The sequence below is a fragment of the Lissotriton helveticus genome, chromosome 11, assembly GCF_964261635.1.
Source record: "Lissotriton helveticus chromosome 11, aLisHel1.1, whole genome shotgun sequence".
Taxonomy (NCBI): domain Eukaryota; kingdom Metazoa; phylum Chordata; class Amphibia; order Caudata; family Salamandridae; genus Lissotriton; species Lissotriton helveticus.
The window spans coordinates 837,284,676-837,308,308 of record NC_136072.1 but is presented as its reverse complement, the minus strand read 5'-3'; the positions used below and the strand labels follow the sequence as shown (position 1 = coordinate 837,308,308).

Below are 23,633 nucleotides of genomic sequence, written 5' to 3'. Positions count from 1 at the left end.
AAGTAATACACAAAGATAGGTACATATCTATAGTGAAAACAAATGCTTGTATACAGAGGGATATGCTGTAAATTTCTGTTTGCGTATGGTGCTTATGTGGGGAAGAGCCAAATCTTGAGTAGTTTTCTGAAGATAAGGTGGTTGTCGGTGGACCTTATTTTGGGGGCTAAAGAGTTCCATAGTTTGGCTGCTTGAACAGAGAAGGATGTGCCACCTATGGCTTCTTTCTTGTATGGTGGGATTTTGAGGTGATTTGCTCCTTTAGGGCGGAGGTTCCTTTGTTGAATGTGTTTGGTGATTTTATTCCGGATGAAGAGTGGTCCCATTCCATGCATTGCTTTGTGGGTGATACAAAGCAGCTTGAACGTGGATCTTCTGGCAACCAGTAACCAATGCAGGGCTTTTAAGGCAGGGGAGATGTGGTCTTGCGGTTTGATATGCAAGAGTAGTCTGGCAGCCGAGTTCTGAATCCGTTGTAGTCTTTTCTTGGACGTTACTGGTGATCCGTGGTAGAGGCTATTGTCGTAATCGAGTTTGGACAGAACAAGGGAAATGGTAGCTTGGACCTTGTGTGGAAATCCCAAATGAGGGAAAATTCGTTGCAGCGTTTTTATAGTAGCAAAGCTTGATTTTGCAAGTTTATCCACTTGGGCATTCATCGACAGCTTGGAGTCCATGGTCATTCCGAGGTTTCTTACTTCCTTCGATACTTTAGGCAGTGATCCCTGTTCATCAGGCCATGCGGCAAGCGGGTTGTAATGTTTCCAATCGCCACACGTGAGTATTTCAGTTTTTGAAGCATTCCATATGACATGGCTCCAGGTCATCCACTGATCCACGGCTCCGAGACAGCTGAAAATTGGTGATTTTCCAATGTCTTTGGGGCATTCCAGTTGAAGGAGTATTTACGTGTCATCTGCATAGTTATATAACGTGAGGTGACGTTTATTGATCAGTACTGGTAATGACTTCATGATGACGAGAAAGGTGGGGTATGGATGACATTAGGTCTGTTCCGAAGGTAGGACGCGAAGCAGTCTAGAGCAGTTCCCTCTATGCCGGCTTCATAGAGTCTTTGTTTCAGAGTGTCATGGTCAACCGTGTCAAAGTCAGCTGAGAGGTCCAAGAGGAGTAGCGCAGCAACCCCGTTGCGGTTAACTGTATTCTTTAGGTCATCCCAGATGGCAAGGAGGGCCGATTCAGTGCCTCTTCCCGGACGGAATCCTGTTTGGAAGTCTGAAAGTATGTAATTCTCTTCAATGAATTGTGACATCTGGGCGAACGCTGCTCTTTCTATCAGTTTGCCCAGGAATGGTCCATTTGTAATGGGTCTGTAGTTGTCTGGGTTCAGCGGGTCCAAGTTTCTTTTCTTCAGTAAAGGGCGTATGTATGACTTTTTGAGTTCTTCTGGAAATAATCCGGTAGTTAAGGAATCGTTGATGATTCTTCTAACTGGAGTGGCAACAGAGGTTGTTAAAAGAATTGTCTTGAAAGATTGTGGCGGACAGGGGTCAGAAGGGCTGCTGGCAGGCCTGCTTGCTGTGACCAGGTCCATAAATTCATCGTGTGAGATGTGTTGGAAGGAACGGAGGGGCTTGATTAGAGCATTCTTGGATTGTTGTTTTGTACAAGGATTAGTGCTGTGCTTTGTTTCAGTTTTAAGTATGATTCAAACGTGTCTGCTTTGTCTGTGTAGTGATTTGCCAGTTTGTCTGTGAAATCTTGAGTAACAGGATGAGTTACTTCTAGGCAATTTGGTTTGCGAAATTCATTGAGTATTTTATAGAATTCTTTATTTGCACATTTAGCGTTTTGAATTCTATCTGAATAGTACCTTTTCTTAGCTTTTTTGATAGCCGACTTGTTTAATCTGTTAATTTTCTGTAGGTGACGTTTGTCTTGTTTGACATTTGTTTTGAGCCAGGTACGTTCCAGCTTTCTAATTTGTTGTTTTATGTCTTTTATTTCTATGTTTCTCCAAGGCGCTTTTTTTCTTTTGTTCTGTTGTGTGGTTTTGAGTGGTATCAGGATGTCAAAAGATTCCTGTAGCCACTGATATAGATTTTGAACAGAATTGATGGTTTCTAGATTTGTACTGGATGTTAGTTGCGTTTCCAAGAGTTCCAAATTGAGTTTGTTCCACGGCCGATAGGTGGATGGATGTAAGGTAGTTTTAGGTGAGTCGCTTAGCGTTGTTTTATTTTGGAAGGCAAGCAAGTGGTGGTCTGACCATGTGACTGGAGTTTTAGTTTGAAAGGTAACTAGTTCAGTATTAGCAAAAATGACATCTAGGATATGTCCAGCGGTGTGTGTCGGATTGTGGACAATCTGATGCAGGTTTAATGCGTCTAGGCCAGTGATTATTGTTTTTGGATGGGTCATATTGGGTTTATCAAACCAAATGTGAAGGTAACCCAGAACGCATAGGTTGGAGTGTATTGTTATAAGGTTTGAAACTGTGTCTAGAAGTGAGTCTGGGAATGTTGCCTTGCTAGGTGGAGGTCTGTAAAGGAGCAGGAAGTTACAGGAGGAAGACGGTGTAGGATTGCATCTTGTTAGAAGAGCCTCACAATTCTTTATGGCAATGTCGTCCATTTTAGTGCTATGTATTGTTTGCCTGAATACAACAGCTGGACCACCTCCTTTTTTGGCTATACGATTTTGGGTGATTATTTGATAGCCTAGAGGAATGGCTGGCGGGGAGGTTAATCTGAATGCAAAGTTTGAATTACCCTGTGTAACACTGCACCAGCATCGTGCCATTATAAGGTAAGAGCTGTGGAACGAGAAGCTACTGTGTTGGACCTGATTTAATGGACCTAAAACCACACGGAAGTCCCAATTTTGTGGGGTTTAATGTCTAAATGTGTACATGCTCTAAGCAGGCGGTACATAAGTGCTATGAATTCTGTGTGGAGTGGAGTGGGGAGAGAACGGGGAAGTTAAGTGCATATTAATGTAGATTTAAGCCCACTACTAAAGCAAGAGGAGTAGTGAGAATTTGGTTAGCTTGTGGCTAGGCATGAGAGTGTGAATGTTTAGACAGAGTGGACGGGAGTCAAGGCCCTGGAAAGGTGATGAAAGAGCTTGCCTGAGCTGGATTGGGAGAGAAATGAGGGTCAGGCGGTGATTCAGCAGCATGGTAAAATGGGTTAAGAGTGTGAGCAAGAGAATGGAGCGACTTGGACTTTGCTAGAGATGATGAGTGACTAGGCTCAGAGAGAGAGGGGAAGGATAGAGAAAAGGTGGACTGCCACTTGTTGACGGGTGTCAGGCTGAGCAACTAATCTGAAAGAATTACCGTTTTAAGTGTTTCCTCTTGTTGACACATAACGCAGGTCCACTGTCTTGGAACTGGCGGCAGTGGCACAACTGAGGGTTAACGGTGAGCTCATGAGCACAGTCTGGGGTAGCACTGAGGTGATACTGCCACCACCCCCGGAGGTGGTGGTGCGAATATGGTACGTTTGCATGTCCCCAGGGCAGGTTTGCACCACCACCTGGTTGGATGGAACCAATAACTGTTACCCATCCAAGGTCTGTGCATGTTGCAAGGTAGTGGTGGCGATGGCCAGGTGCTGGTGCAGATCCCCTCCACTGCTTATGCTCAGAGTCTGCAAACCCTGCACTGTGTCCATAGCAGGAAAAGCGAACTGTAGAGCGCTGGTGGGCACGGTGGTGTACTGTCGGCTGCTATGGAGGCAGCAAGGGCAGTAGAGCCACCCGCACTTTCCTGCTCATCCTGCAAAAACTGCAGCTCAACTGGACATGGTGATGGTGTATTACTTCTGAGCTGCCGTCATTGTTTGAAGCAGCTTCCATGACTGCTGCAGTGGAATGGGCTTGCGCACACCAGGAGGTGAATGCGGAAGCCTGGGTGCAGGCTTCTCGGTCTGTGGACGGTTATGCTACAGTGATGGAAGTGTGTTTCCTATAAGCCGCCGTCCCTTTTTGAAGCATTTTTTATCCCTGCTACATTGGAATGGGCTCACGCACACCTGGAAATGAATGCAGAAGCCGGGGTGCAGGATTCTCGGTCTGTGGACGGTTAGCAAAGGTTTGCTGGTGCCACAGCCTGATATTCATTGAAGAACACAACATCCTCGACTCCTTCCAGTCTGGCTTCAGAAAAAAACACAGCAGGGAAACCGCCCTCCTCGCCGCAACAGACAACATCCGCATCGTACTGGACAAAGGAGAGACAATAGCCCTCATCCTTCTCAACCTCTCAGCTGCTTTCGACACAGTCTCCCACTGCACCCTAATACGCAGACTCCACAACACAGGAATCGAGGACAAGGCCCACGCATGGATCTGCTCCTTCCTCTCTGGCAGGATGCAGCAGGTCAGACTCCCCCTTTCCTCTCGGACCTGACACCTACCACCTGCGGAGTCCCCCAGGGCTCCTCCCTCAGCCCGACGCTTTTCAACATCTACATGGCTTCACTCTCCCCCAACCTACCGACTCAACATCGTGTCATACGCAGACAACACCCAACTCATCCTTTCCCTATCCAATGAGCCCAACACCGCCAGACACAACTTTCGAGAAGGCATGGAAACCGTCGCCAAATGGATGAAAAACAGCTGCCTACAACTAAACACTTACAAAACAGAAGTACTCATCATAGGCCCAAACCCCGATACCTGGAGCGACACCTGGTTGCCCCCAACACTTGGAAACCCACCAACCCCCATGGACCCCAACCCCCATAAACAATGCATGGACCACGCACGCAACCTAGGAATCATCCTGGACTCCGAGCTCAAAATGGACGGCCAAATCAACTCCGTCTCATCATCCTGCTTCCACACGCTCCGCCTCCTCCGTAAGACCTTCAAATGGATCCCCCTTGAACACCGAAAGACCGTGACTCACGTCCTGGTCACCAGCAGACTCGACTACGGCAATGCACTCTACGCCGGAATAAACAAAAAACTGACCCACAAGGTACAGAACATCCATAATGCCGCCGCAAGACTAGTCCTCAACCTGCGAAAACACTGCCACATCTCCCTGCACCTACGCACACGCCACTGGCTCCCCATCGAGGCAAGACTCACTTTCAAGATACTCACTCACACACACAAGGCCCTCCATGGCACCGGACCAGCGTACCTGAACAGCCAACTCAAATTCCGGGCATCCCAAAGGAAGGATCAGCCTATCTCTCCTACGCCGTGGTCCCAAGCACCAGAAAGAGCAGATTGGGAGGCCGCTTCGTCTCCTTCCTCGCAGCCAAAGCATGGGACGCCCTTCCGCTCCACCTCAGATAGACAACATCGCTCCCCATCGTCGCAAGAAACCTAAAAACCTGGCTCTTCGAAAGACCCCTTCCTTGATGGAATGGCGTCTTGAGACCCTTACGGGTGAGTAGTCATAGTTCAACAAACCCCTGATTGATTGATTGATTGGTTTGTGATTCTGGAAAGGCCAGGAGCTGGTATTTCAAAAGAGTTAAAGAAATATTAAATGTCTTCCTTTTTGTAACACTGCAGTTCTACTTCCCTTTCCTCTTGGTAACACTAAGGAATAGTTAAAATATTTTGTAAAAACACTTTTGAAGTTACTTCTTTTTTTTCTGTTTTTGTTCCTAAGGGAAAATATTGTATGTTGCAATTTTAATGAATGATAAGGAATCAGCACCCATCCAAAATAGTGTTTTCTAAATAATTTCAAAGGTCCATAGTGCATATCAGAGTATGTAGTCTTGTGAAAATAAGTCTGGATTTCAGTGAGATTTACTTTTCCAAAGTTCTTTATTGTGATAATACAAGTCAGGAAAAAATCCAAGATCACATATGGATTCTCTTCTTAGCCGACGCGTTTCTTCTCACACATTGAGACTTCTTCAGGGCTCAAATACTGAGTGCTAGTCAACAGTCAGTGCACCTTGGTAATATTTCTCGCAAAATTGTAACTCATGCAGGTTCAGTAATCCCTGTCTATAGCCTGCTTAGGCCTGTATTGCTGTTCTTGCCGTGCTCAATCTTGTTATACAGAAAAAGGCATGGTAGCCAGCTCAGAGTAACGCATCACAGGTAGGGCAGCATCTAGGAGAAGATATAAAGAAACTTGCCTATCTTGCCGCATTCAAGAAATATTACCAAGGTGCACTGACTGTTGACTATCACTCAGTATTTGAGCCCTGAAGAAGTCTCAATGTGTGAGACGAAACGCGTCGGCTAAGAAGAGAATCCATATGTGATCTTGGATTTTTTCCTGACTTGTATTATCACAATAAAGAACTTTGGAAAAGTAAATCTCACTGAAATCCGGACTTATTTTCACAAGACTACATACTCTGATATGCACTATGGACCTTTGAAATTATTTAGAAAACACTTTTTTGGATGGGTGCTGATTCCTTATCATTCATTGCAATTTTTGGGTTCTGCCCTTGAAGAAACAGACAGGGTTGTGTTCTTTGGATTCCCAAGCACCATCCCCACTACTCTCAAGCCACAGGTGAAAGCAGGTGCATTATTTCTTTGCCTCAACCCTTACTTATGTTGCAATTTTACTAGGTGTTTTATTGGTTTTATTCTAACCATACTGTCAATGTAAGTAAAGTATTAGTCACTCGCCAACCAGTTTCATAAATTGACGTAGGAAAGGTTAATGACTGCGAAGTAGTTAAATGGTTAGTGCCATAATAAACAGTCTTGAAAAATGTATGTTGGCCTTTTTAACACAGCTCAACACCTTTTAATACACTGGTTTGCCTTCTACCAATGCACTCTCCGCTTCTCTTTTCATCCTTTCTATCCTGGCTTTCTCAATGCTTCCTCATCTTTGATCGCCTACACACTTTCGCTTTCCGAATGCCCCAGTGTATACCTCAAAACTCCCTACTTGCAGACTATTCCCTCAGATTCCATATTCCCCGTCTCCCTCAGAATTGTCTTTCCAGAAGATTCTCTGTTCCTTACAAAGGAATGGCTCCTAAGAAAATATGTTCCCTTAGTTAATTCTTACTCCTATTCTCCAATCAGACACACAAAAACACACTATACAAGACACAAAGAATGACATCTCCTATGAGAGTACACCTGAATAATGTTAAATAAACCAAGTAGATCCACATAGATAGGCAAAAAATAAGACTAATTACATTTTAGGTTCAGTTTTATTATAGTTTCAGTTATTTTCTAATCGTAAGTCATCTACAAATGTCTACTAACCTTCTATTTCAACGTCTGTGTCCCATCCTTCCTCGCTTTCTTGGACAAGCTCTGACTCCTCAGAAGAGCTCCGTCGTGTAGTTTTCCCTTCCTGCTCCTCCTCTATTTCCTCTACTGCATCCTGAGGCCTGGAGGCCACGCTAATCGCGGAACCCGCACTGAGCGTAGAGCGTGTACCAGCAGACCTAGATACCGTCTGATTAAAGGAAATCAGAGATAAATTAGTCCAGCAGAGATAGGTAATGAGTGAATCTACTACACACAATGAGGACATGCACCCTCTTCTCACATCAGAGCAAGCAACAAGTTACAGTAACGTTTTTATGGAATAAATCAAGACTATTTAATAGGTACCCCCGGCACAGTGATGGTCAAATTAATCTGTTCTCATCACATCTTCTCAAACGGATATCCCCACAAATATTCCCTCAAGGTAGAGAAGAAAGGCCTTTAAGAAAGCATCTACAAAGTACAAAATGGAACTCAAACATTTTATACAGAATACACTCACGAAATGACTGGCCAAATAGGTAGGGGTGGTAGCATTTAGTAGCACTACGTTAAGAACCTTTTGACACACACTTATACCATCTAGAACATTACTGAAAGGATCCAAATCATATTGGTCCAGATTCAATCAAACTTGTTAAAAGGAAGCACTGTCTAATCATCGAAGGGAAATTCATTAAAAAGTTGCAAGCAGGTAACTTAACAACAAGACACCTCACCCATAAACCTATTCTTGGTTTTGAGAAGTATTTGGGTGGGTTACATCCAGAATTGAATTTCTCTCTGTACATAAGGTCCAGATTCATTGTCTCATCAATGTCTACCAACCTATGGACTGTGTGGCTGGAAATTGAACATTCGTTTAAATGAATCACTGCACAAGTATTTATTGGGGATGCAGGTACATGTATGTCTATTATCGGTGGATCTTATGTGAAAATACATTTACAGTTATCGCCCCACAGCGGTTTTCCAGTTAACTGACGACCTGTGTAGAAATCACTATTGGCTGTAAACCCACTATTATGTTATCTGTTGTGTATCTGCTATTACCTGCCTTTTAGTGCAGTATTTTAATTTTGCGTCAATCGGATTGTATTTTTATTTTATTGGAAGACTTTATGCTGATAACAATAAATACTAACTTAAATGAACTCAAATTATATTACAACCAAAACTCGCACATAATTCAGCATCATTTGTGGTACCAAAAAAGTATTTCCAACAGAAGAGATACTGCTGGAAATTATTCTGAACCCTGTACAGATGAGACAAGTGCATTGTTATGAGTTAAGACTTTTAATTGGTATTCATGATTTTTACTTCAGAATGAATGAAGGCTGGTGAATAGAGATATGGGGTATTCCCAGGTGGTGTGCTTTCCATAGTGAATTCTTCGTCTTGAAAGCAATGTGGACGATTGTTAGGCAGCTGTAGGGAACATAGACTTATTTATTTCCAATGGGTGAGTCTCTTCCAGTCTCCGTATCACTAAATTTTCCATAACTGGAGGATTTTGGGTCATTCCTATGTCATTTGCCAAGCACATTTCATCTTTTTAAGTTTGGAAATTAGAAGTCGTGTGAGAGTGAATTCTAGAGCACATTTCCCTTGCCTATGTAGAACCTGCATAGTAAATTAAGTGTGAATATATCTTTCCATGCTTGAGTGATGTTCCGGAGCTTCCATGCTCATAATTATACAGAGGAAATGCTCCTGTTCTGGAAATAATTGAAGGCTCTTAGAATCACTGGATGACATTGTGTCGGATCCCAATATGAACTGGTATAGGAATACCAAAAGAATCTTGTAAGGCAATTTTTTCTTTCTGTGTGTGATGCAGAATGCAGAGGCAGTAACGAGGACAAATAACAATATATCTCGTTACGCTTCATTGGAGAAGGCGTAGCATCGTGATGCATTCCCAGGTTTACTAGCTTTAGCAATCTTCGGAATGTCCCCAAATCCACGCGTGAATGCATGGCCATGCCCTTCCTCCACCCATGGAACGCCTCCCACATGAAGTGTGACACAATGCGGCTCAAGGGGCTGCTCTGTGTTACATTTTCTTTACCAAGCCAAGCAAGGCTTGCTTGGCTTAGTAAATACCAATTAGCATTTTCATCATGGCTGCGCCAAAAAAGGTTGTGCAACCACGAAGCAAAATGTTAGTAAATCTGGGGCCTAGAAGTGGAAAATTTGGGGTTACTTTGACAATAGAAAACGGTCCATCGACCCAGTTGAAATTTTTTTAGATTAAGTTGGCCTCAGTGGCAATGGTGTCCAGGTTCCCAAGTGGTAAGCTGGGGGTATTGAATAGTACAGAGGAAGGAGTGTGAGCTACGGCTGGTGCAGAAAATGCTGGGGCACTTGAACTTTGGATGCTGAGTGATGGCACAGGGGTGGGATTTTTGCAAGAGCACTGCGTTTGCGATGCGGGGAGACATGATGCCTCATCCCCTGACATGGACGACCCTAAGAGTAAACGAGGACCTGAATTCTGAAAACACTTCTTGGCAGGTATAAGGGGTGACAATGTGGTTGCAGACCAACCTGGTAACATGGAAAGTGGAAATATAGCCTTATGTTCCCGGTGTGAGGGGTTTTAGGGAGTATTGGGACGGATGATGCGCTGAGAGCTGGCCTCCATTTTGGAAGGCAGAGGACTACAGTATTGTATTCTTGGAGTTCTTCCATTTACTGTTGGCAGTGACACTGTGAGGAGCTCAGCTGCATAATAGGTGAGTGACGTTTGTGTTGGATAACGCAGTGGTAGGGCAAGTGGTGAACAGGAAGATTGCATATGATGTGTGATGCTTCCTGATCCTGAGAGAGTTGGTGCTGTTTGTTTGGAAAATAATATTTTGTTTTGGGCCAGGCAAATTGCCGGGTTGGCTGATGCACTCTCGCGTTCGCAGTGTGCGAAGTTCTATAGTTTGTCTCTGGAAGCAGCAAAGTTGGCCTCCACTCGACAACTTATGGAACATGAGGCAGTGAAAGTGTATTTATTGGTGGAACATTCTGTAGTGGATATTATAAGAAGGATGTACCAGCAGGATTGGAAAGAATTCCTAGCTTCCAGAGCCACCAGGCGATGATATGATGGTAGGTCAGGGGCAGCTTTGTGGTGAGGAGGGAAGATATGGTGGAATTTGTGCTTGGTAAGAACAAGAGGGGTTTATCCTCTGTGACAATTGGAAGGAAATGATGGGTAATTGCCTTTCATGGTAAGACGAGGTAGGGACAACATGGAGGCAAGCTGGGCAGGAGGCTGCTGGGTGGCTGGTTTAGGGTACATGACAGGACGCCCATGCTCCGGACACTGATCTCTATTGGAGTCCTCAGGGCGTTGTAGTGCTGGAAAGATTTGCACGTGCATGCACCTTGGAGCCTCAGTTACTTAGAGCGCTGTTTGCGTTAATGGTTCATTGGGCCTTTAGGGTGGCAGAACCGGTTGGGCAAAGATATGGCTTTGTAATAGGAATGGAAGACATCAGGTGGGGATTGGCGGCTATTGAAGTATGGCTAGGGAAGTCCAAGACAGGCCAGAAGGGAAGAGGGGCAGTGGTGCACTTGGCACAATTGGTTCAGGTAGAAATTTGCCTTGGGCTCAGCTACAAAGGTGTTTGAGTTGACAAATGTAATGCAGGAAGGATTTTTATGTATAATAATATTCAGCACTAATAGCAGGACAGGTTTTTGGGAGTCTTGCTGAAATGTCTGAGGGCAGCAGAATTCCCTGCAATGGAGTTTGGCACTCATTCTTTCCGTGTAGGTGCACCTTTAGAAGGTTTCAGGTTGGGGATGGGGTAGACAGGCTGATGGGCCTGGGTAAGTGGAAGACAAACTATGTGTGGCGTTATGTTAGGTATGGACTGGACTGATGGAGATTTGCTTTGTTTGGCATTGGTTGTTTGTTTGCTCGAGTTTTTTTTGTTTATTTGTTTGCTTGAATGTCACCACTGGAACATAAGGATTAGGGGGGAATCCTTGGTGAAGAGGGCCAGGGCGATGCTGAGCAGCAGTTTCAAGGTATCTGGCTGGGGCTTGAAGGGAGAGTGCTAATGTGCACTGGTTTGGCCTTGTAGCGTACATTAGGGCAATTGGTGCCAGACTTGTGATAGTAGAAAGTAAAAGAGTGCAAACCCCATGTGGTGGTGATTCATTTGGGGGACAATAAAGTGGTGCAGTCCACGGGACTAGAATGATAAAGTCCATGAAGCGGGACTTGGAGATGCTGAAGGTCAGCTGGGTGAAAACAGAGATGTTCTGGACATGGTTACTGCCCAGGAGGATGTGAAGAGGGTCGTTAAATCCAGCTGGGTTAAACAGGGCCAGGAACTAGTTAAACAGGGAGATGCATGATTTCTGCAATGTGAAGTGAGTTGGGGTAATATCGCACACGTACATAGTGTTTGGGTCTCTATCCTTTTCTGGCATGATGTGGTCCATCTGTCCGAACATGGAAATCATTTATTTCTGGAAGGGCTGACAAGGACGCTGGAGTAGTGGATTAAAGAGCGAGAAAGGGTCTAAATTGGGGGGGGGGGCAGAAATGGCACCTCTGGGGAGGGTCTTTCTCGTGGTGGAGGGAAGCAGAACTCTGGGCCTGATTAGGTGAGAGCCAGATGTGGAAGTGAGAGTGAAGGACAACAGAGGCAAGATCTAGGGTATGAGGGAGGGCCTGGTCCAAGGGCGGGCGGGCTACACAATAATATTGTGGATTCCAGACTGAGGACCACATGGACTCTTGGCATGGTTAAAGGTTACTTGCAGTTTCAGAAGTGTTATGAGGGGTGGTATGTTGGGGTCAGAGTTACATGGGGAGGTGGAATGGGTTAGAGTTTTCTGCTAGTTCATTTGGCAGACTAGTTTGTGTGGCTCAGCCGATTGGCTAAGATTCTGCTTGCCTTAATAAAGAGCCCTTCTGCACTCGAACCAAGAGAAGTAGTGTTATTCATTTCCTCCCAATGTTAGGCATGTTTCCACTCTCCTGGTTTATAAAATGCTGAATAGTTGGATAAATTAGCATGGCTATCAGCATAATACCTCCTTATTGGTTTAGCAAATACCAACACTCAGGTCCCCATTTAAAGTTAGGAGTAAACGTGTGAAGATTGTCGGTGGCCGTAATTACCATTTCCAACCAGTATCTTCTCAAATGTTTATTCCTATTAATTTAACCCCCATGGCATGACTAATAAGTGTGCAGACCGGATTTACCGGGTGTATAATTGCACAGAATACCTAATTATGTGGGATTTAACACTCCTGCTTACAGTGGTAAATGGGAGTAGGGTCACACGTGCAGGGTGGGCCTGAAGGATGGGCTTTGGGAAGTAGGTGAGAGAAGGTGAACCTTAGTTCTGGCAGGAGGAGCACTAAATGCCCTCCCATTGCCAAAGAAAAAGTCGGGTGGAGTGGAGGACTAAGCTTGGTTGCAGTTGCAGCAAAAATCTACGTATGATTTTACGTGCCGGAGATACCAGTCAGAAAAATCGAGTCCAGTGCCCCAACTCTTGGGAAAACTGGGTACGTGAACACCAGGCCAATTGTATCCAGGTAGTGTGCGATCCCATAGGTGATAGGGCTCCTGCTGACTATTAATGGCAATCACACCCTCGGATCTCTGTCTCAGCGGTGTGGGTCCAGAATATCAAAGTCAAAATATCATCTGACATCAATATTGTGTCCTAGATATTGTTCAATAAAACAGAACCCTATTGGAATTAATAATTTTAAAATTACACGCAAATTCAATGATATTTTTGCAAACGATAGTTAGAACAGAAAATTCATATCAATTTTTTTTTCTAAACTCTAATTTACAAGCATCCTGATAAGACATATACCTATTAAGATATTTGCTCTTGTTAATACATACACTGCTTCTTTCTCTGGTACGGAAGTTATCCAGATTCCATTCAATCTCTGCTTTGGAAATACCTCCACTCCAGATAATAATTAATAATTATGTAAATTCAGATCTTTGCCCTAGAAAAATGCCCAAACTCACAGATACATCGGAGCGCTGCTCCTGGTAATAACTAGGCTGAATTTATTATTACATGTGGATAAATACGGAAAATGGGTTGCTTTTTGATTACTTCTAAATACTGTCTGCTATGACTGCAATCAATCAATCAATCAATCACAGCATTTGTATAGCGCACTACTCACCCGGAGGGTCTCAAGGCGCTAGGGGAGAGGGGGTCCGCTACTGCTCGAACAGCCAGGTCTTGAGCTGCTTCCTGAAGGCGAGGTGGTCCTGGGTCAGGCGTATGTGGGTCGGGAGGGAGTTCCAGGTCTTGGCGGCGAGGTAGGAGAAGGACCTTCCCCCTGTGGTGGCTCTTCGGATGCGGGGGACAGCGGCGAGGGCGTGGCTGGTCGATCGAAGCTGGCGTTTGGGAGCGTAGAAGTTGAGGCGGCTGTTGAGGTATCCTGGGCCTTGGTTGTGCAGGGCTTTGTGTGCGTGGGTGAGGAGACGGAAGGTGATTCGCTTGTTGACCGGGAGCCAGTGCAGGTCTCTCAGGTGTCCGGAGATGTGGCTGCGGCGGGGGATGTCCAGGATGAGTCGTGCTGAGGCGTTCTGGATCCACTGGAGTCTCTTCTGGAGTTTGGCGGTGGTTCCGGCGTAGAGGGCGTTGCCGTAGTCCAGGCGGCTGGTGATGAGGGCCTGGGTGACCGTCTTCCTGGTCTCGGTGGGGATCCACCGGAAGATCTTGCGTAGCATGCGTAGGATATTGAAGCACGATGAGGAGACGGCGTTGACTTGTCTGGTCATGGTGAGGGAGGAGTCCAGGATGAAGCCCAGGTTGTGTGCGTGGTCTGTTGGTTTGGGTGCGCTGCCTAGGGCGGGGGGCCACCAGGAGTCGTCCCAGGCGGTGGGTGAGGATCCCAAGATGAGGACTTCCGTCTTGTCAGAGTTCAGTTTCAGGCGGCTGTTCTTCATCCATTCGGCTACCTCTTTCATCCCTTCGTGTAGGTTGGCTCTGGCGGTGGCGGGGTCGTTGGTGAGGGAGAGGATCAGCTGGGTGTCGTCGGCGTAGGAGATGATGTTGAGGTTGTGCTGGCATGCGATGGCTGCGAGGGGTCTCATGTAGACGTTGAAGAGGGTTGGGCTGAGCGAGGAGCCTTGAGGGACGCCGCAGATGACTTCGGTGGCTTCTGATCTGAACGGGGGGAGGCGGACTCTCTGTGTCCTTCCGGCGAGGAAGGAGATGATCCACTCCAGTGCCTTCTCCTGGATTCCGATGTTGCTGAGGCGCTGTACTAGGGTGCGGTGGCAGACTGTGTCGAAGGTCGCGGAGAGGTCTAGGAGGATGAGGGCCGCTGTTTCTCCGTTGTCGAGCAGGGCTCGGATGTCATCGGTTGCTGCGATCAGGGCGGTCTCGGTGCTGTGGTTGGCCCGGAAGCCAGACTGCGAGAGGTCGAGGGATCCGTTCGTCTCGAGGAAGGCGGCCAGCTGTTTGTTGACGGTCTTCTCGATGACTTTTGCGGGAAACGGGAGCAGCGAGATGGGTCGGTAGTTCTTGAGGTCGGTGGGGTCGGCTGATGGCTTCTTCAGCAGGGAGCTGAGTTCGGCGTGCTTCCAGCTCTCCGGGAAGGTGGCGGTGTTGAAGGAGGTGTTGATGATGTCCCGCAGGTGGGGTGCGATGATAGCGTCAGCCTTGTTGAAGACGTGGTGGGGGCAGGGGTCGGTTGGAGATCCGGAGTGGATGGAGTTCATCGTGCAGATGGTGTCTTCGGTGCTGATCGGGGTCCAGGCGCGGAGGGTGGTGGTGGGGGGCGGTGGTTCGGTTGTGGCGTGCGTCGGTTGAGTACTGAAGCTGTTGTGTATGTCCGCGATCTTGTTGTGGAAGTAGGAGGCGAGGGAGTTGCAGAGGTCTTGCGAAGGGGTGATGTCGTTGTTTCCGGCGTTGGGGTTGGAGAGCTCTTTAACGATGTTGAAGAGTTCTTGCTGTTGTGTGCGTTGTTGTCCAGTCATTCTTTGAATGCAGTCTTCTTGGTGGTGCGAATCAGTTGGTGGTGTTTTCGGGTGGCGAGCTTGAGGGCAGTCATGTTGTCTGTGGTGGGGTCTCTGCGCCAGGCGTTCTCAAGGGCTCTGCAGTTCTTCTTGGAGTACTTGAGTTCGTCGGTGAACCAAGGGGCTTTGTTGCTGCCGGGTCTGCTAGGCGGGGTCCTCAGAGGGGCGAGGTCGTCCGCGCAGTCGCTGATCCACTTCGTGAGGTTGGTGGCCGCTTGGCTGGGGTTTGTTGCGCTGGTGGGTGGGCTCTTGTTCAGGGAAGTTGCGAGCTGTTCGGCTGTGATCTTGTTCCAGCTTCTGCGTGCAACCTGTTGTTGATGGTGGTGGATCGGGGTCCTTCTGAAGCTGAAGTGGACGCAGCTGTGGTCCGTCCAGTGGAGTCCGGTGGCGTGGCTGAAGGCGATGTCCTTGCTGGATGAGAAGACGGGGTCGAGTGTGTGTCCGGCGTAGTGGGTGGGGGTGGTCACCAGTTGCTTGAGACCGAGGTTGGCGAGGTTGTCCAGCAGGGTGGTGGTGTTGCGGTCGTTGTTGTTCTCCAGGTGGAAGTTGAGGTCCCCGAGGAGGATGTAGTCAGCGGAGGGGAGGGCATGCGGGGTGATGAAGTCGGCGATGTCCTCGCTGAATTGTGTGCGTGGTCCCGGGGGTCTGTAGATGAGGGTGCCTCTGAGGGTGGTCTTGGGGTCGATGTGGATCTGGAAGTGCAGGTGCTCTGCGGGTGCGAGGGTGTCGTCGGTGTTGGTCGTGATGCGGATGGAGTTCCTGTGGATGATGGCGATGCCTCCTCCTGTCTGGTTGACGCGGTCCCTCCGGATGATCTTGAAGCCGTCCGGGATGGCGATGGCGATGTCGGGCGCTGAAGAGGCGTTCATCCAGGTTTCCGTGAGGAAGGCTACGTCTGGGGATGTGGTGTCGATCAGGTTCCAGAGCTCGACGGCGTGTCTGTGGACGGAGCGGGCGTTGAGCAGGATGCACTTCAGGTGGCTGCTGTTGTTGCTCGTCGGGGTCTTGGGCAATGCTGGAGTGGTGTAGGTCCGGATGCAGGTGAATTTGCAGGAGTTACAGCAGAAGGGTCCGTGGGTGCGTCTCGGGGTGGCTCGGTAGCAACCCGGGAGTCGGCCGGCGTTGAGTGCGATGAGTTCGGTGGCGTTGTAGGTCCCGCGGGTGGGCTGGTGTCTGCGGGAGCCAGGGGTCCTGGCACTGGGTGCGGTCCAGGTGCGGACGGGCGCAGACGGGCTTACCTTTGGCGCACCTTCGGCGCACAATCGGCGCGCCCGCTGCGCGTCACCGCTACGCGTGCGCACGGTCGCCATTTATGGCCAAGTGCAGGGAGGGAGGGGCAGCTGGGAGGCGGGAGCGGGGAGGAAGGGGGCGTGTCAACACTCCCCGGCAGCGGGAATCGGCAGCGGGGAGCGGGTGCAGGGGGACAGCAGTCCAGGGGGGGAGAAGGGTACAGAGGGCAGCACGGGGATAAACAAGAAACAGGGTACAGAGTACAAAATAACTACAGTACAAACGAGTACAGCTGGCCAGTGGCACACAGCGCTGCAACTAACAGGCGGGGGGCGTGGCCTGAGGGCGGATCCGAGGGTGGGAAGGCTTCAGCGAGGCTTCAGCGAGGCAGAAGAAGCGGCAGGCGGGGGCACACGCAGTAGCTGGTGGCCGTGCGGCGCGGGAGTGTCCTACAAGTAGGTCACACTCACCTGTGCCGCACGGTCGCCATTTATGGCCAAGTGCAGGGAGGGAGGGGCAGCTGGGAGGCGGGAGCGGGGAGGAAGGGGGCGTGTCAACCCTCCCCGGCGGCGGGAATCGGCAGCGGGGAGCGGGTGCAGGGGGACAGCAGTCCAGGGGGGGAGAAAGGTACAGAGGGCAGCACGGGGATAAACAAGAAACAGGGTACAGAGTACAAAATAACTACTGTACAAACGAGTACAGCTGGCCAGTGGCACACAGCGCTGCAACTAACAGGCGGGGGGCGTGGCCTGAGGGCGGATCCGAGGGTGGGAAGGCTTCAGCGAGGCTTCAGCGAGGCAGAAGAAGCGGCAGGCGGGGACACACGCAGTAGCTGGTGGCCGTGCGGCGCGGGGGTGTCCTACAAGTCCAGGCCAGGCCAATAGATGTGTGGCTTGATACATAATGAGTGTTAAAAGAGAAAGGAATTTAGTAAAGAAGCTTTGACAGCAGTAGATATGCACAAGTTGATACTGAACTTTGCTTGGAATTTTCATGCAGTACACATCATACCCTCAGTTATGCATATTGTTTAGCCCATTCCCTGAATATACCTACTGCAATTCACCTTTACGAAGTCTGTGCACCATATGTATTGTCTATGGGAACATTTGAAGACCATTTATATTTTGGGGGGTTTAAGTCACTATGGAAGACCATACTGAGATCCACAGATGTCACTGTGATTGTGGGTGTTGGGGACTAGTACTCACCGTTCGAATTTGAGGAATTAAGTCATATTGATCTGCTCCATAGAGATCACCAGATCAGGTTCAGTGAGTGATAAATGAGCGTTCAGTCCTTCTCATGGTCAATTGCTTGAGGGCCTTCCTCAGTAGAGAAGAATACTGTTGATTTTTCCAGAGAATAAAGACTGAATGGTCTCATAATCTCTGGAGTAGTCTTTACATTCCCTTGGCTGTAAGGTCCATATGGGATCCTTAGCCATACCATTCCACAGTAGATTAAACATTGGCATTACCATAAAGCTGGAACAGGAATGTCACTTTGCTTTCTACGCACAATGTTATTGTATTCAACAGCCCCTCCTCAACACCAGTCAAATCAGGAAATAAGATTGTGTGACCCACTAACCATTCATTTTTTTTTATAGGATAAAGCACATCCTGAATACCAGCTGGAAATGATTATTGCTTGGGAACCAAGAGACCAACCGTTGATAGCTAATATATAGTACATCATTAGTTTCTTGACCCCTGCATTATTCTAATGCCAATAACCAGCAGATGTTTGAGACATGTTCAAGTGTGTCTCACTCAAGTCCATAGTCCACAAGCTGAACAATGATGAGTTGCTTCTACATTACAGATTTGTCAATGGACAACTTGAGCAATCACAGGGTAAACACCACATTAAATAAATTACCAATTTGCAGAGACTAAGACCTTTCTGGGCTTATGCTACAAACCAATTTTTGTTCCTGAGTATGTTTTATATGAGACCTTATTAACTTGTAAGATTAAACAAATTTCATTTTAAATTATACACCTAAAATGTGACATTTAGGAACATTATTGATCCCTAAAGAATGTTTATAATGAAAACTTAACCTGTGCATTTTTATTTAGCTTTACCTTATATCAACGAACCACTTGCAGCTATAGCTTTAGACACAACTTAGAAAGTAGGAGGTCTGTCAGACTACTATGGCATGATTTTGTTGATGTGTGTCTTTATTACGTAATCTTATAATGTGTGTTGTTGATTACAAGGGTACAGTACAAGTGATTTTTATCACAGTTAGCAACCTTGACAGACCAAGGGAGAGTGTGGTGCAGTGACCAGAGCGGCTGACTCCGGAGCGCAGGGCTCACGGTTCGATTGCCGTCCGCAGCTCAGCATCATCATGTGACTCTGGGCAATAGTAAGAAGCAGCGTTCCCTAATTGGGGTTCATCCCCTTTAGCACTGCCTACTATCCCTGTAATAAGGGGATTGTATATAGTTCCTACAAGTCACTCCAAAATCATTGATCAAATTTCCATCGAAATGTTTCTTTTTCAACGATGATATTTCGTACTCTTCCTTTAACCCAATAATCCATTTTACTTCTTCATATCATAATTTTTCAATGAAAAAGCTTCAATTTTTCCTCCCATACCAATGCATTTCGGAGTGGGGAAGCCCTTCCTCGGGGGTAATAGCTGGGATTCTTTGTTCAGATGAGAATCGTCGAAGCACTCATACTCCGTCAGGGAAAAATAAACACATTGATGGATATTTGATCGATGATTTTGCATTTACTTGTATGAACTATATACATTCCCCCTTATTACATGGACAGAAGGCAGTGCTAAATGGGACGAACCCCAATTGGGGAACGCTGCTTCTTGCTGTTATTTCTCACACTCTAGGATCAGAGAATGAAACCCTTTGTGCACACTACAAATTGATCAAGTGTCATAACAAATTGAAAATATTGGGAGTGTGTGATCCTATACTTTTGTGATACTCTGGGCAATAGCGCACTTAATCTTCCCGTCTGACCCCAGTGCCTTGAAACCTTAAGGTGTGATATGTTTGCGCTTTACAAACATGGATTATTATTTATTATTATTACATGTTGGTTTCTTGTTCTATATCACTGTTTGTGCAGTTATCTGCTGAACATTCCTTCATAATCTTAAAAGGCGTTGTTCTAAATACAGTAGATGCACATTTTAAAGAAGCGGTATTACTAAACCCTAATGTTCTTGTCTGGTTTCTTGTACATATCTGCTGATGAAGCAAAACCCTCATTCCTCAGAGGTGAAGGCAGACATATGCTGCAATAATACTGCTATGTTAATCTAACTGCATAAACCACCATCATAGACAACATATTTAGAAATGCAGGTTTAGGGACTAGACCTATAATACAATGCAATGCCATTGTGAGTCCTTGCTTAGCATTTAAGATCCAAAAAAAGGCTCCATATATAAGTGTATGATTATCCAGTGCATTTCAGAAAACTAGGCCCCTAAGGGAGGAGCAGGCAGTAGGGACCACAAATCAATAGACGACCCCAAAATGAACAGCCCAGCCGACCCTTATTGACTATATGTCTATCGAATCCAAGACGTTCCTGTGACATGAGGTTGCTAGCTCCGCTTCTGTGATGAGGCCCAGTGTGGCTGAAATTCATGCATGGTGTTTGCAGAAAATATCAGTGAAAAAATATAGTGTGAACAAAATAGTGTGTCAAGAATATCAATGACAAAATATTATGAAGATAAGTTTCTACAGGTAAGCAAACTTTAACTATACTTAACTCCACATATATGTACGTTTACGATATATATATATATATATATATATATATATATATATATATATATATATATATATATATATATCTTCAAGGTACATAAATGTGGAGTTAAGAATAGTAAATCTATACTTAGCGCGTTGCACTTACCTTCTCGATATTTTGGTCCTCGATATTTTTGACACAATAGTGTCCACACGATATTTATTTCTTCAATATTTTCTCCGACAACCGAAATTCATGGACGCTCAGAGGAGATGCAGCCCATCAATTGAGGCTGGGGTTCCCTTTTCGGCAGGTCCATGACTGATTTGTGCATGGCTAGTCCATGTCAGTACTAGTAAATTTAAGCCCAAAAAAAAATTGAATGAAACACACCTGGGTAATAACCACTGCTTTGTAATGATTCAAACAACCCATCCATAAACTTTTTGAGTTGTAGCCAGTCCCAGCACTTCCTGCAGGAACACACATGCAATTTACATGCTCATCATTCTGTAAACACATACTGTATTAACAATGTTGCCACACATACTGTATTAACAATGTTGCCACACTCTACTGGTTTCATGATAATCATTCTGCTGTCAGTTACTTGGATACAAATTCAACACCCAGTTTCACACAATCAGATCTTCATTTCCTCCCAGAAGCGAAAACAGGGTCATGGCACTAAAAGCAATATCAACTATTGTTTGTATATCACAAGGTAACTTAACCAGTTAGGCTAACAAATACTCAGGGGAGTACCCATGAATGGTGTAGCAGGTGCATTGGCACCGGGGCCCACAGACCCGAGGAACCCAGTAACTCCTAAATACTGCTGCATTTTACAACTCAAACAGAACTCACTAGGCTCATTGTGCTTGCACTAATGCCCCTGCAAACAGTAAAATACTTTTAAATCCTGGCACCTGTTTTTAGATGTGTGGGTACAATTTACTAGTTTCCTCCACTTTTCTTTTAACTCCATTGTTGAACTAATCAATGGTTGATCACAAGGGTTCCTTTATCAGCTATTTGCACTCAAATGTGAGGAAAAGAAAGCTCACATGTAACGAATCTACAAATGCAATATCTAAGAGGCAGCTACTGTGATCTCAGGGGCTCTGGCAGGAGCTTTTATCAATATCTGGCATTAGGGGAACTCTGTAACACAGCCGCGACTGACCCTAAGAGGAGCCTTAAACCAGCTGTGCAATGACATGTCCTGAATACAGTCCTCTCTGATCCCAGATTGAGCACTGAATGCAGGCCTCACTCGTCCAAATGGATGCCTGAAACAACTTGACTGACACTACAGGTGAGCGCTCAATAAAACCCTTGATAGCCCTTAAGTTCAGCACTGAACACAATCCTGATGGGCCCTAAAGGAAATCCATAACAAAACTTTGCAGCACATAATCAGGAACACTTAACACTTCCCCATCTGGCCTAGAAATGAAAGCCTTGATTTAGGATTAGGCATAGTTTCCTAGTATAAGAAGGCACCCACCTTGCTGCTATTTACACTGCCACGACTAAAGCTGGCCAGGGGCCTGCTGGGAGGTCTGCTTTCGATACCACCGAGGCAGGTGCGAGCTTCCTCCTCTTCGCCCTGTTCAGCGTCCCCAACCTCCTGCACAGAGGGCAGCATGGAGGACAGCTTCCTGTTCAGCACCATGGTTTAGTGAGGGCCCGTCACAACAAATTCAGGGTCTACTGTTCAAATCTTCTGCTCAGTGTTAGCTCCTGAGCATCTACTGATTGATGTCTGCTGCTCAGGGTCCACTGTGCAGTATTCGCTTATCAGTGTCAATTGCTTAGTATCAGCTGCTCAGCGTTAACCGCTTACTGTCTGCTGCTCATAGTCCACTACTGAGTATCTGTTTCTCAACATCTGCTCAATCCTCTCAGCTTCGGGTCCCTTGTTGAGTATCTGCAACTCAGTCTCCACTGCTAAGATTAGCGCAAGGCCTATTTTAATGTTTTTAATACGTGCTGAGATTTTACCTCACTCCAAGCATTGAACCTCTTCTGTAGGGGGACTACTAATTAATGGCCATTCAGAAGCATTGCAAGTGGTATCAACGTGCAGTGAGAATGTATTTCTAAATTACACTTTGAACCAGGGTCTGCTGCTCATTTTATGATGTTTAGAACCCAGTGAGTGAGGTTTGTTGCCCAAGGTTGACGATCAGAGACTTCTTTTCAGTTTTCGCTGCTCAACCACTCTTACTCAAGGCCCCATGCTTAGAGTTGGGTTCTTAGGGTCCAAAATTAGTAAGCAAGCCCAGTACAGGGTCCACTGCCAGGTGTTTGCTTCTCAACACGGTATACTTCTTTGGGTCCACTCGTCAGAGTCCACTGTCTTCTACTGGAGTTTGCTGCTGAGTGTTCACTGTTCAGTATTTGCTTCCCACAGACTGGCCACTATTCTGTATTTTGCCAACACTTGTGTCAACTGCTCAGTTTTTGCTGCTCGTCATTTGCTGCAGACTACCCACTGCTCTATACCTGCTGACGGGTGTTCACTATACTTAGTTCGCTGCTCAGTATTTACTGCTCACTTGCTGCTATGCACTCAGCATTCGCTGCACTGCTCATGCTGTGTTTTTCTGCTACCCAGTGTTTACTGCTCATCATTCTCTGGTCGGTGACTGCTGCTCAGGGTCGCTACTTCGTATCTGCTGCTCAGGGTCGCTACTAAGTATCTGCTGCTCGGGGTCGCTACTTAGTATATCGGCTGCTCAGGGTTGCAACTCAGTATTGCTGCTCAGGGTCGCTACTCAGTATCGGCTGCTCAGGGTCGCTACTCAGTATCTGCTGCTCAGAATCGCTACTCAGTATCTGCTGCTCAGGTTCGCTACTTATTATCTGCTGCTCAGATTCCTCCGCTCACGGTAAGTTAGTGCCCGGTGCTTATAGTTCGACGCTTAGCATTATTTACTGCCCTCGTCGCTTCTCCTCGGAGGCAAGAGTGTGAAAAACAGGCTTAGTAAATTATTAACTGAAAAATACCTCAAACGTCCGAAGTAGGAGCAAATGTTGCGAGCTGTTTAAGTATTACACATAATCTCCCCTAATGTCGAACAAAGTTTTGAATGTGGTCCTTGGACGAGGCGATGTTCCGTTAAACACGAAGACTGAAGACAGTAAAAGTGCAGCGGCGGTGGGTCCGAGGGGAGTCAGTGCACGGCCAGATTTGCAGCGATGCTGGGCTGACCCCACCCCTGCTGTATAGCTTGTGAATGACAGCTGGCAGGCCCAAGCACAGGAGCTGCATAGGCCTGGCGTCCAATGGGGCGAGGAGGGCGGGAGGCTCGCGTCACCACGCTCGTGGTTACACTGCTTGCTTTCGTTGCTGTCAGTGGTTGCTTTGGTGCTCGGGCTTGAGGTTGTTGTACGGTTGCCATGGCCCCGAACTCCGAAAAGGAC

The 23,633-nt window shown here is 46.7% G+C and overlaps 1 protein-coding gene across 2 annotated transcripts in view; it reads right to left on the bottom strand.

Moving 5' to 3' along the window:
- The window catches only part of LRRC74B (leucine rich repeat containing 74B), a 432,482-nt gene extending 409,151 nt beyond the window's left edge, over positions 1–23,331 (bottom strand). For both annotated transcript variants that reach the window (XM_078665884.1, XM_078665885.1), the window contains exons 1-2: positions 21,712–23,331; positions 7,186–7,381 (exon numbers count right to left, since the gene is read on the bottom strand). In XM_078665884.1, coding sequence (XP_078522010.1) covers positions 7,186–7,381; positions 21,712–21,879 — 364 coding nt within the window. In that variant the 5' untranslated portion in view covers positions 21,880–23,331. The remainder of the gene's footprint in view (positions 1–7,185; positions 7,382–21,711) is intronic.
- Between the last annotated feature and the right edge of the window lie 302 nt (positions 23,332–23,633).